The following is a 14184-nucleotide window of genomic DNA, read 5'->3' as shown; positions in this document are numbered from 1 at the left end:
ATCTATTTAATCCCTGACATTTGAAAGCACAATGAGTTTATGATTGCTGTGAGCCAGTGTTCTCAGTGGAACCTTCTATCATGTCAAGCCAACAGCATTCTCCATTCTTCCTACATAGTGGAAGCAGGTAGAGGCGTACACAGAGGTTGAGGGCAAGAATTTGTCGCTTTAAGGACAGTGTTCAAGAAGTCCCCAAAACAGCCTTTGGGGAAAGATGATCACCATTACCGATGGCCTTTGCAGCATATGAGGCAGAGGTGAGGGGTTATGGTGCGACCCCTGACTGCAAAAGTTCCTTGAATCTTTTTTCATCTCTTACCATCTAGGAGGTTAGATGAGTTACTTTTTATAACATCGCATTTTACAGATGAGGAACCTGGGGCGCATGATGGTTATCTAAGGTACCCCGATCTGAGGGTTGGAGCCCAAGCAGTTTGGCCCTGATTTGGGGAAATGTCCCAGAGGGGACACTGTTTAATGGAGCATGGAAGGGTCCCTGGACCAAAGAGCAACGTTCCTTAAGAAGGCGCAAGGACCATGTGGGAGAAGGCAAGGGTGGGATGATTTGAGAGAATAGCATTGAAACATGTATATTACCATATGTGAAATAGATCGCCAGTCCAAGTTTGATGCATGAGACAGGGTGCTCAGCGCCCGGTGCACTGGGATGACCCTGAGGGATGGGATGGGGAGGGAGGTGGGAGGAGGGCTCAGGATGGGGGACCATGGCTGATTCATGTCAATGTATGGCAAAAACCAATACAATATTGTAAAGTAATTAGCCTCCAATTAAAATTAATATTAATTTTTTTAAAAAAAGAAGGCGCAGGGCCCCCCTGGGGCGCAGGCGGCGGCCCGGGCTCCCCGCACGGGGGCGCTGTCCGCACAGGCAGCGGCGCCCCGGGCGGCACCAGGTGTCCCGGGCGGGGCGGCAGGTGCGGAGTCCTGCCGCCTGGGGCTGGGGAGCCGGGGTCATAAAAGGCGGCAGGGCGGGATCTCGCCGCTCTGGGGATCCGCCGGCGCCGGCCCTGCCCGCGCGATGGCGGGGCGGCTGTGGGACTCGCCGGGTGGGACCCCCAAGGGCAACGGCAGCAGTGTGCTGCTCAACGTCTCGCAGCCAGCGCCCGGCGCCGGAGACGGCGCGCGGCCGCGGCCCTCGTGGCTGGCCGCCACCCTCGCCTCCATCCTCATCTTCACCATCGTGGTGGACATCGTGGGCAACCTCCTGGTGGTCCTGTCCGTGTATCGGAACAAGAAGCTGAGGAACGCAGGTAGGGGCTTTCAGGACCCGGCAGGCTGCACAGGCAAGCCCCCATCTTTCCCCGACGGCAACCTCTCCCTGTTCTGCCGCTTTTGCAAGCACGCAGCTGCCTCGGGCTGTCAACTGGCTCTTTCCTAGAAAAGTTAAACTTTTTTTCTTAAATCCTGGGGCCTTGAGTCATATTTTAAAATAGAGACCAAAGTACTTTTTCTTGAACCTGCCCATCTAAGATGTGTTTCCATGAAACAACTAAGAAGCCTTCAATTTCTAAGTCAGAGTCAGATTTTCTTTATTTTTGTTGGGAGGGGGGGAACTCACTGTACAATTTTCAGTTTCTGAGCTTAATTAGATTGAGAGAGACCACATACAGGTTTCAGAAAATTCCTTTCAAATCAGATCAATGAATAAATCAATTGCTTGGTTTGACATGTAACCGATTTTTCCCAGCGTTGTTCAAATATGAGAAAATAGGTAAGCTGGCAAGATGATAGGGAAACTATTTTTAGTTTTGTTGTCAGGAAGAGTTTTCGGGCTTTAGCATACAAAGAGGAGCCACACACACCTATACCTGCTTGGAAAAGTGACTGTTATTCTCCCCTCGTTAAACAAATTTACATTTTAAACATTGATACTGATGTAATAAAGAGGGTGTTTTCACATACTGTACTACTAGAGCTAACTTTGTGCTTGAGTTAAACTTCATTTTTTTTCTTCTCCAAGCAATGAATTGAAATTAGTTTATCCTTGGTGGAAGCCCCAGAATGATGTGTCCGTAGGAGGACACTGGCTATTTGGACCTCTAAATGATGACTAGATGGCTACTTCTGTATTTGGAGGCACACTTTTAGGAGGTGAGGGTGGGGATGGGAAGGAACCGTGTGCTTACAAATTTGTTAAAAGCAGTATTTTTGTTCTAACTGGTAGTCAGTCAACTATTTGATTTTGTTGAGTTCCTTCCGAGAGGGCTCCCTTTTTTCTGTAATGCTTGGCACTGTCCGTAGTTTAAGAATTAATCAGCACCTGGTAATATGAATTGAATTGGAGTTGGCCCATTGAATAGCCTCACTTCACTGACTGGCTGAAACGAGGTTGCCGAAAGGAATTCTGCCTTTGGAAAGAGGCTCCTAGAAGAAAATGTAGACTGTAGCTCCTTGACACTGGTCTCGGCGTTGATTTTTTGAATCTAACATCAAAAGTATTGCGAAAGCAAAAATAAGTGGGACTATATCAAACTAAATGTCTTCTATACAGCAAGGGAAGTCATACAAAATGAAAAGGCGTCCTATGGAATGGGAGAAAATATTTTCAAATTATATATCTGATAAGGGGCTGATATCCAAAGTCTATAAAGAACTCATACAGCTCAATAGCAAAAACCCAAACATCTGATTAAAAAATGAGCAGACAATCTGAATAGACATGTTTCTGAAGACATGCTGGTGGTCAAAAGGTATAAAAGAAGATGCTTACTATAGTTAATCACCAGGGAAATGCAAATTAAAATCACAATGAGATAGAACCTCACATCTGTCAGAATGGCTATCATCAAAAAGACGAGAGAGAACAAGTGATGGTAAGCATGTGGAGGGAAGGAACCTTTCTACACTGTTAGTGGGAATGTAGACGATGCAGCCACTATGGAAAACAGTATGGAGGTTCCTCAAAAAATTTAAAATAGAGCTACCACAGGATTCAGCAATTCCAATTCTGGGTATTTACCCAAAGAAAGCAAAACACTAACTTGAAAAGATATATACACCTCTATGTTCATCACAGCGTTGGTTACAGTAGCCAAGATATGGAAGCAAGGTAAGTGTCCATTGACAGCTTAAAGGATAAACAAAATGTTGTGTAAATGCACAGTGGAATATTACTCAGCCATACGGCAGAATCCTGGCGTGCTGCAGTCCATGGGATCGCAAAGAGTCGGACACGACTAACTGAACTGAATGGATACAGTAGAATGAAATCTTGCCATTTGTGACAACACAGATAGACCTTAAGGACATTATGCTAAGGGAAATAAGTCAGCCAGAGAAAGACAAATAGCATATTATCTCTCATACATGTAAAGCCACTCCCCCCCCCCCAAAAAAAAAAACAAACTCATGATATAGAAAACAGATTGGTCGTTGTGGGTAGATTGCCAGAAATGGGTAGAGAGGTTGAGACAAATGGGTGAAATGTTTTTGTTTTCTTTTTTTTTTTTTAAGTTAAATGGAATTTTCTTTAAAAAAAAAAAAAAAGAGGATATGGGGAGACCAGCGCTATGAGCCTGGTATGAGAATTCTCTGTCATATCCCAAGAGCAGAGTTGAGAAGCCTGCTTTCTCACCAGGACTGATTTCCTGCCAGTCCCCACTGGACCCTGGATCTCCAGGTTCTGGGCATGCTCGCTCTGATTATGATGGGTTAATCTGCAGTGCAATAGTCTCATTGCGTTAGTGATTGTTTTGACTCCTTGGATTAGGGTTTAATAACAGGACTTTGGGCTTTCAACCCTAAATTGTCAAGTAGGGTGTAATTCTCAGATCTTTCTCCAAGAGCTCACCTCACTTCGTTGATATCAACAGTTGCAGCACTTGGAAAGTTTGAATCCTACAGAACCTTTCATTTAAAAAAAATATCCACATGCCTGGAACAAGTCTACTTCTTACCTTACGAAAAAGAACTTAGGCAGGGTGCTGTCCCGTCACACTGCTTTGTATTTTGTTTGCTGAGCAATTTTTTGATAGAGTTTATAAAACATTGCATTCCTGTAGCTAACTGGGGGACAGACCTGTGGTGAGCTTAAATATTTGAAACTTCTAGATAGCATATTCAAAAGCAGAGACATTACTCTGCCAACAAAGGTTCGTCTAGTCAAGGCTATGGTTTTTCCTGTGGTCATGTATGGATGTGAGAGTTGGACTGTGAAGAAAGCTGAGCACCGAAGAATTGATGCTTTTGAACTGTGGTGTTGGAGAAGACTCTTGAGAGTCCCTTGGACTGCAAGGAGATCCAACCAGTCCATTCTGAAGGAGATCAGCCCTGGGATTTCTTTGGAAGCAATGATGCTAAAGCTGAAACTCCAGGACTTTGGCCACCTCATGCGAAGAGTTGACTCATTGGAAAAGACTCTGATGCTGGGAGGGATTGGGGGCAAGAGGAGAAGGGGACGACAGAGGATGAGATGGCTGGATGGCATCACTGACTCGATGGACGTGAGTCTGAGTGAACTCCGGGAGTTGGTGACGGACAGGGAGGCCTGGCGTGCTGCGATTCATGGGGTCGCAGAGTCGGACACGACTGAGTGACTGATCTGATCTGACTTTCATAATTGGGGATCTTTATTCAAAAGGACCACTATTACAATTCAAACTATTTAAGGTTTTCTAGAATGAATGGTGGGCTTTCCAGGTGGCTCAGTGCTAAAGAATCTGCCTGCCAATACAGTATACACAGGAGATACGGGTTTGATCCCTGGGTCAGGAAGATCCCCTGGAGAAGGAAGTGGCAACCACACCAATATTCTTGCCTGTGAAAATCTCACGGACAGAGAAGGGTGGTGGGCTACAGTCCATGGGGTCACAAAAGAGTTGGACGTGATTTAGTGACTAAACAACAACAGAATGGATGGTAATATGAAACAGTGATAGAGAGCACTGATTCGAATATGAGTTTTGGGATCCTTATGAAAAATTATGATTGTACAGTCCGTCAATTTCAGTTAAATTTATTTTATTGGTATTAAGGATGAAAAGATGGATGGGAGAGAATGGAAGAGGTGAGATAAGAAAATAGAAATGCCAAGGCATCTTAAACTTTGAACTAGGACTTTCTTCTGGGAAAGTGGTAGAATGGCATGATTGTCTAAGCTCCCCTCCTCCTGTTCATCAGAACCATACCAGACGCAGACATCAACCCCAGCCAGCCACGGGATCTTAGGTGCTGACAGACTGTCTGCTGGGCTCCTGTCCAAAATTTGCTATTAAGAACCAACAGTATCGTATTTGCATCTTCTGAGCAAAGTTCGTAGTGTAATGGAAAGATTTCTGCACTGAAACATTGGCATTCATACTTGCTAACTACCTTGTGATCTAAGAAATCAGTTAAGACATCCAAGCCGCACATTTCACGTTTGTCAAATACAGAAAATATCTAATCTTTTAGCCTCACAGATTGTTGTGGTTACCTAGTGAGATGATGTATTTGGAAAAGGATACTTTGCAAACTTTGCATGTGGAAATTGATGCATATGTTGAAAAAGATAAGGCAGGTGTAATTGTGTTTTTTTCCCCTAGGTACACCTAACACAGGCGTATTCTGTTTATTAAAATAAGCTGTAGACTTATGACTTATGAATTTTTCTACATACATGTTATACTTTAAAACTTTAGGTAAAAAATAAAGCAAGATTTATTTATTTAAAATTTAATTATCTGGCAGTATAACCTCTGTAGAAAATAGGCAATAAGTGGAAGTAAGCAAAACTAATGGACTCTCACCCATGGCTGATTTGTTCTGCATTGGAGCGCCACAAACCTCTGAGGCTAGTATCTGCACCCTCATAAATTATAAGCAGTGAATTAGAAGGAAGATTGACACATATCAGGGAATGGTACACGTGGCAAACAGCATGGGTAGAAACAGACTCATTAAAAGCAGATCTGGAAAGCTGAACAAGCACAGCCTTTTATGGGAACTTTGTACAGAAACAAATAACTGCCCCGCATTAACCAATCCCGAGAAGAACAGAGCACAATGATGGATTTGTTACCTATGACCCTGAGCCATCAAGGAAAGATCCTGATCACATTCAGGATGTTCTGCTTAAGAAGACAAGGATGCAATAGTTTAGAAAGACACCTGAGGTTTATTATTATTTTTCAGTCTGGTGCATAGTGGGGTAAAGTTTCAGTAGAGTTAAAAAAAAACAAAAACGTTCCCAGAGTGACTGCAAGACTGGGTGATCGACACTGGTATTCCACTCCCACCCTTGTTTCTTTCAGGTCGATACTGAACATTATTCCTGTCTATCCTGTGTCACCAGTGGAAGGGCTGCACAAACTCTGGAGAAAACATGGAGCCTCTGCCTTGACTTATGAATTTTAAACTTGGATGCGCCGGGGCTGGTCATAAAATGCTTTTAGGTCTTAGCAATGCCTACCTAATATTATTTTCAAATTCAGGTATAGCTTAGTAAAATGCATAAAACATAAGTGTACAATTTGGTGTATTTTAACATTTATTTACATAAGTGACCATCACTTTTGGGAAGTGAAATAAGGGTGTTGATAGATGGCAGTATTAGTCACAGCTTGAACTAGAATTTATGCAGAATCCAAGTACTGAAAACCACCAACCTGAAGTTTTTCTATCATCTCCGGGAGTTGGTGATGGACAGGGAGGCCTGGCGTGCTGCGATTCATGGGGTCGCAAAGATTCAGACACGACTGAGCAACTGAACTGACTGACTGATGAGCAGATCGTTGCCTGTGTTGAACTTGACTCTTTGCTTGTATCCTTTGCTCAGGCCATGAAGGACAGTGCTCGCTGCCGTCTCTGTTAGCCTTGACCACACTCACCTCCTGGTCATCAGTTCTGCAGCCCAGGTCCCAGTGAATGTGTTCATAGCTGCTTGATTGAGCCCTTGACCATTCTCATCACCTGCACTAGTTTTTTTTGCCTCCTTCCCCTCCTTTCTCTGTTTGCCTTCTCTTTTGTTCTTCTCCATTGTCTGTTTTTCGCTCTTTGGTCTCTGATTTTCTTCAACCACATAATTAGACTCAATCACTTAGTAAAGGTCATACCTGAATCTCTTTTTCCTAATTGGGTCTGTTGGGCATCAGCAAAAAATAGCCCTGAACTTGTAAGTGTGTTGTGTTCTACAAGTTCACTCCCGGGTGGCTCAGACGGTAAGGAGTCTATCCTCAATGCAGGAGACCTGGGTTCAATCCTTGAGTCGGGAAGGTCCCCTGGAGAAGGGCATGGCAACCCACTTGTGTATTCTTGCCTGGAGAATTCAATGGATCAAGGAGCCTGGTGGACTACAGTCTATGGGGTCACAAAGAGTCGGACACGACTGAGCGATTAACACAATATTAGAAGAATATTGTTTATGATATTGATATGTATATGATATTTTGGTTCTTATGCTAGCTAGTCCACAAGAGCATTCAGACCAACAATATGGCTGAAATAATCTTCAGAATTGCTAGGTCACCTGAAACTCGTGAGCTTCTGAAAAACAACCTGCCTTGTCTGAATTCTAAGCCTCTTGGGATCCTGTGAGGATGGGAAAGGGTGGTGTGGGTGGGAGTGGGAGGGAGCTTCCCTTATTAATTCAGAAATGTCAAGAGAGGGTTCGGGTTCATGACATGATAATAGAGAATGGATTTAGAGTCAGAGATAGGGTGGAAATAAGTATAAGTATGTGCAGCTGCTCGTAAGTTGAGAGCTCCTGTGTTGGAGACCAGTAAATCAGATCCTATAGGGAGGTGTGGAAGGAGCTTGGGAAGAGAACGGGTCCAGAACCGAGGCTCTGGGCCTTCTTTCCTGAATGGATCTGTGTTAATCCATCATCTCGTTGGACTGTTTGCACTTCAGTAAATTGATGGACAAGATCTCTGAGTCCTTTCTGATTCGGAGTCCTTTGATTTACGTGATTATGAAACTGACTACGAAGTTGGGAATCATAGTGCTATGAAACTGACTAGACTCGTGGTTGCAGTGCTGTGTGTGTAGATGGTGATAATTGGTGTCATAGTTCTTATGAAAGTACGCATCACTTGTCCTAAACTATCTGGTTCATCTGTCATATATTGGCTGGAGGAAAATATCTTAATGGCATGTTGTTTCTCCACTTTATTTCCCAAGAAATGTTTACAAATCTTAGAAATTTTCCATATCATGTTCCCTCCTTGGAAAAGCATGAAGTGACCGACTACCCAGAATAATTCGAGCCTGTTCTGGTGGGCCTGTTTCTGGTTGCGGAGCAATGGATTACTTCTCTGGGACACAATGAGGTACTCATGAGTTTGGGCAGAGTGAGCCAGGGACACACATGATGAGCTGACCAGCAGAGTATGTGAGCAAGCAATCCTGAATGCCTCTGGGTGGGCCATCAGGGACAGATGGGCTCCTCCAGGCCTGTCGTGACCCTTTCAAACTGTAACCACTCAGGAGGAACAGCCTCAATAGATGGCCAGCCTGGCTATTCGATTTGCAACAATGCACACCTGAAGAACAGCGGGTTCACATAAGCCAACGCTTCCCTCTCACGGAGGTGTTCAAAGGCGGATGTTAGAAGTGGTTCTAAAATAAAGACTCAAACAGTCTCTCCCGCAGTATCAATTTGGAATGTCCGTGTGGAGGTCATAAAAGTGGCTTAGTCACATAGTTTCCTGGTGATTTAAAAACCAGAGTTCTGTAGACTCTTTAAAGCCAAAGAAAAACACAGCAGAATCTAAACTATTTATATATGAACCAAGTGCCCGAATCCAAAAAGGGAAATAAAAACAACTCATTTTCAACACTTCCGAGTCATTTTATCCTTTCAGGAACTTTCTTAAAAAAAAAAAAATTATTTATTTTGCTGTGCCAGGTCTTCGTTGGGGCATGCGGGATCTAGTTTTCCTAAGCAGGGATGGAACCCGGGCCCCCTGCATTGGGAGCATGGAGTCTTAGCCACTGGACCGCCAAGAAGTCCCAGGAACTTTCTTTTTCAATACGCATTCATTCTGCACCTTACATTCTCTTCCCACTGTCAACGATGCTCTTGTGTGGTATGCTGAATATCCATGACATCAGCTATAAGGTAACTAACATAGTAACAAAGGCCTAGATTCTAGGATATACAGTCTTCCTCACTGATCTGTCTGGTGTTTTTAATGGTAAATCTAAACCTTTTGTAATAACACCGAAGCCTCCTTTTTATTGCTCTGGTTCATATGCAATTTTGCAAAAACCGCTGGCCATCTTTGGTCAACATTTCCATTTAACACATAAATATTTTACAGCATCCATATCAAATAACCAACCCCGATTATTAAAGGAGTTCAGCTTTTCAACCCTACCGTTCTATTTTTAAGTTATTTATGAATTTGTGTTTGAAGCGTTTTTCAAGCTTGAGAAAAATTAGAGGAGGAAACTGCTGGAATTGTACTTTGTGTCACACTGTCACAGACAGCAAATTTTGTCCAATTTCTGTGGATAAAGTGGAAAAATAACTTCTTATTTGGAATGTCTACTGCTTTGTACTTACAATATACTTTGTACAGCAATTTACACTTTTCAAAGTACTTTCCCACATTTTGTTTTATTTGTCCCTATAACAGCCTCCTCAGGTGGATAAAGGAAACTAAACCCCAAATTCCTAGATAAATGATCAGTATTTCTTATCTCAGCACACAGCCCAATGTAGTACAGCGGAAGGCGCACAGCAATGAATGTCAGAAGACCCAGGCTGAGTCTTGTATTTGCAATACTCTTATTTGTGGTTTGTTTAGAGCCCAGTTTCTCAATGTCTCTAAACCTCAGCTTCTCCATCTGTCCAGTGGGGTACTTATCTCACAGGGATGCTGGAAGGATAAACTTAGATTCTGCCCACCCATCCACCTATCTACCTATCATTTTGAAGTCATAAAATACTTTATAAGTAAAAGTATTACTATGTTATCCCTGGTGGCTCAGATGGTAAAGAATCTGCCTGCAATGCAGGAGACCTGGGTTCGATCCCTGGGTCGGGAAGATCCCCTGGAGAAGGACGTGGCAACCCACTGCAGCATTCTTGCCTGGAAAATCGTCTGGACAGAGGAGCCTAGTGGGCTACAGTCCGTGGGATCTCAAAGAGTGGGACACAACTGAGCGACTGACATTTTCTTTTCATGTTGTTATTAGTGTGTATTCTGTGAGTAGTTCTTCTTAGGTTGTTTTTATTTATTATTGCTCAGGGTTTTTTTTTTAACCTATTTTTTAAAAGGAATTGGAGGCTATGCATGGCAAGAGATGTAATGTCAGAAACTGAAGATTTAGGATCTAATTCTCCTGCAGCATTATGCAAATTTATGGAAATTCTCTGATGCCTCAGTTTTCCCATTTGTAATGAACATTACCTTTCACAGCAAAGTAGGGCTGAGATTCTGATTATTTCAATATCCACCCTCTGAGAGACTGATTATCTCAATAGCCAAACTGTTCTTTAAGTTAAAATGTATTAGTCCTGGAAGCTACAAAAACTTTCTCAGACAGGTATGTTATTATTGAGAAAGTTATGATCTAACTTTTATGTACAAACTTGTAGAATGGAGAATGATTTCAGGCTAATGAAGTTAATGTTTAATAAAATCCCTAATCTAATGTATTTCTTCTCAGACTGTTGTTTTCTTCCCGTTATTCTCCACGATATTTGAAATTACTGACTCAAGGCAGTATGTTACCTTTAAAGACATTTTATTGATGTTTTCCTTTGCATGCTTAGGCATTGTTTTTTAAAAGTATTTTAATATGGAACTCTAAATTTTCCAGACTTGTCAAATTCCCTGGAAACATTAGGGCAGTGGTTTTAGATTCCTAAATACATGATTGAATTTGGGTCCACATGACTAAATTTGGATCTTGCATTCTTCCCATTATTCAGTCTCATAAGAAAGCAGTAATTTTCAGCATTAAATTAATCATGGATGAGATAGAACTTACTTTTGCCAGCTTTCAGAATCATTTTTCTCTTGGCAATTTAGAAAGTCAACTAAGAATAAAATATAAACCTTCTGGTTTTATTTCTCACTAACATTTGAGGGTTCTGCTTTTTTAAAAAAAAAATACCTGCTTTGAAAAATGTCTGCCTTGGAAGTCATTTTAAATCTCCATTGAGTCTCCAAGCTTGTTTTGCTCATTTTTTATTAACACTTTTGAAAAATAAAAACTAGAACATTTGAACATTTGAGGTGAATAGTAAGATCGTTACAAGGTACCTTGAATTTCCCTATTTTTCCTACATATTTTTTCAGTTGTCTAACAGAAATGCCCTATCTTCTAAAAATAAATACACACACTAAGGATTTTCTAGGCTACCAAAAGAGGCAATTAATGGATTGTTTTTAAAGAAGCATTTTTTGCATGTTGAGGACATTGCATGGTGTCATCAATATTATCTCTTCTCATTCACAAAGTTGATTCTTTAATCAGCAACCTAATCTCAACTTTCAAATAGGTTAGCTGACCTGAAACCAGAGGACTCTGGGTGATAGCTCAAGGAAATTTAGTGAAATTTAATAATGCTGCAAATGAAGGATAAACTTTTGGGCTTTCTGACTGACGTTCTCTAAATTTTTTTTTCTCCTACAGAGCTGTACATTTTTGGCAACCACACTGAAGAAATTAGTCTTAGAGAAATGGACAAAAAGAAAAAAAAAAAGAATCTACTTGAGTCTGAATACTCTTTAGACTATTTTAGGGTGAATTTGAGTTGTTGAGCTTATGGCTTAAAAAGATGCTTACTTGCTTTGATGTTGAGCACTTTTGGTGCTGATTGAATTGAGTATTTATTTAAATAAGTATTTATTGAATACCTTCTATATAAGACAGAATACAAATCCTTTTTGGTTGTCAAAATGCAAGCCACAATGTTAAGCATATGTAAAACATGGCTCCTATTTCAACAGATTACCTTCTCTCAGATCAGTTCAGTACAGTTGCTCAGTCATGTCCAACTCTTTGCGACCCTGTGGACTGCAGCACACCAGGCTTCCCTGTCTATCATCAACTTCCGGAGTTTGCTCAAACTCATGTCCATTGAGTTGGTAATGCCATCCAACCATCTCATCCTCTGTCATCCCCTTCTCCTCCCACCTTCAATCTTTCCCAGCATCAGGGTCTTTTCCAATGAGCCAGTTCTTCGTATCAGGTGGCCAAAGTATTGGAGCTTCAGCTTCAGCATCAGTCCTTCCAATGTATATTCAGGACTGATTTCCTTTAGGATGGACTGGTGGGATCTCCTTGCAGTCCAAGGGACTCTCAAGAGTCTTCTCCATCACCACAGTTCAAAAGCATCAATTCTTTGGTGCTCAGCTTTCTTTATGGTCCAATTCTCACATCCATACATGACTACTGGAAAAACCATAGCTTTGGCTAGATGGACCTTTGCTGGCAAAGTAATGTCTCTGCTTTTTAATATGCTGACTAGGTTGGTCATAGCTTTTCTTCCAAGGAGAAAGTGTCTTTTAATTTCATGGCTGCAGTCAAGGTACTTTTAAAATTTTGTTCTTTTATTTTCAAATAAAAATAAAACATGGAGTATAAAGGTGTAAGACTCAGAACATGTTATATAACAGGAAAACTTTTCAAGTTGATTGGTAGGTGATAGCTGGAGCTTAAAGGAGTCATGAGCATTTTTAAAAGTGTTACCTCAGGATGAAAGAATAGAGGGTAATAAACAGAGAAATGTGAACTTTCCTTTAAGGGCAAATCAATGAGAGAACATCAATAGAGTCAATAGTAAGAGTAGAGACAAGAATAGAGACAAAAGCAGAGCTTTGAGGAGAATATATTGGCCCCATATCTTGTGAAGAAATTAATATAGCCTGAAGAAATACCTATTGGGGAAGGTTCGAGGACCAGCCTGATAACTTAAATTCATAAAAATTTTCTCATGTATCTATTAAATGGCAGATAATAAATGTTTATAATCAATGGTTTGTATTTTCTCTTATGTAATTTTCTGAAACACTTGCTGCTGCTGCTGCTGCTAATTCGCTTCAGTCGTGTCTGACTCTGTGCGACCCCAGAGATGGCAGCCCACCAGACTCCCCCGTCCCTGGGATTCTCCAGGCAAGAACACTGGAGTGGGTTGCCATTTCCTTCTCCAATGCAGGAAAGTGAAAAGTGAAAGTGAAGTCGCTCAGTCATGTCCGACTCTCAGCGACCCCATGGACTGCAGCCTACTAGGCTCCTCCATCCATGGGATTTTCCAGGCAAGAGTACTGGAGTAGGGTGCCATTGCCTTCTCCTCTGAAACACTTAGGAATACAAAACTCTCTTGTGATCTAGAAAGGGATAATGTACTTTTATCTTCCATACATTCAATTTCTTTTTTTTTTCCTTTACTTAAATACTTGTTGGGTGTCTCCTAGGTGCCAAGTCTGGGATAATATCAGAGCTTGGGACATAGTTCTTTGGCAAAACAAACACTATTCCAGTTAATTTTAAGATTTGGTTTACATTTTAATGTATGCTTTTACGAGTTTTATTTGCTAGTTTTTTTTTTTTTTAAGTTTTAATTTCATTTGTGCCCTTTTTACTTACTTATTCTACTAGCTGACATTAATTATTTCCTCTATTTAGAGTTTGAAGTACTTTCAGTTATTCTCATTCTTTTACCAAATAAGCTTTTTAAAAAGATTGCTACATGTAATATATATATGTTTATATATATCATGCATATACTATATAGATGTATGCCTTTTAAATACATCAAAAAAAGAACAAAATTTTGAAGTTTTAAAACTTAGTTTTATGAGAATCTTATAGTTCTGTATTGTTAGCATTTTTTATTTCTCCTCATTTAATTTTAGCATATAAAAAGGGCAATAATATGATTGTACCGTTTCTAATATTCACTTCTTGGCCACCTGTGTGGCATGTGAAATCTTAGTTCCCTGACCCGGGATCAAACCTGTGCCCCTTGTGTTGGAAGCACGGACTCTTAACCACTGGACCACCAGGGAAGTCCCACCAGTTTTAATACTGACAGGAATTTTTTTTTTAACTTAGCAATTTAGAGTTCTTCTCTAATTAACTGGAGATATTATTGAAGTGAAGTAAAGTGAAGTAGCTCAGTCGTGTCCGACTCTTTGCAACCCCATGGACTGTAGCCTACCAGGCTCCTCCGTCCATGGAATTTTCCAGGCAAGAGTACTGGAGTGGGTTGCTATTTCCTTCTCCAGG

At 41.3% G+C, this 14184-nt stretch overlaps 1 protein-coding gene across 1 annotated transcript in view; it reads left to right on the top strand.

Annotated features, from left to right (window-relative positions):
- Positions 1–1039: 1039 nt before the first annotated feature.
- MTNR1A (melatonin receptor 1A) overlaps positions 1040–14184 on the top strand; it is a 28925-nt gene continuing 15780 nt past the window's right edge. The window contains exon 1 of the mRNA XM_019953299.2: positions 1040–1271. Coding sequence (XP_019808858.2) covers positions 1040–1271 — 232 coding nt within the window. The remainder of the gene's footprint in view (positions 1272–14184) is intronic.

The sequence above is a fragment of the Bos indicus genome, chromosome 27, assembly GCF_029378745.1.
Source record: "Bos indicus isolate NIAB-ARS_2022 breed Sahiwal x Tharparkar chromosome 27, NIAB-ARS_B.indTharparkar_mat_pri_1.0, whole genome shotgun sequence".
NCBI lineage: Eukaryota > Metazoa > Chordata > Mammalia > Artiodactyla > Bovidae > Bos > Bos indicus.
Note: the sequence above shows the minus strand (reverse complement) of the source record. Positions and strands in the feature narration are given on the sequence as shown.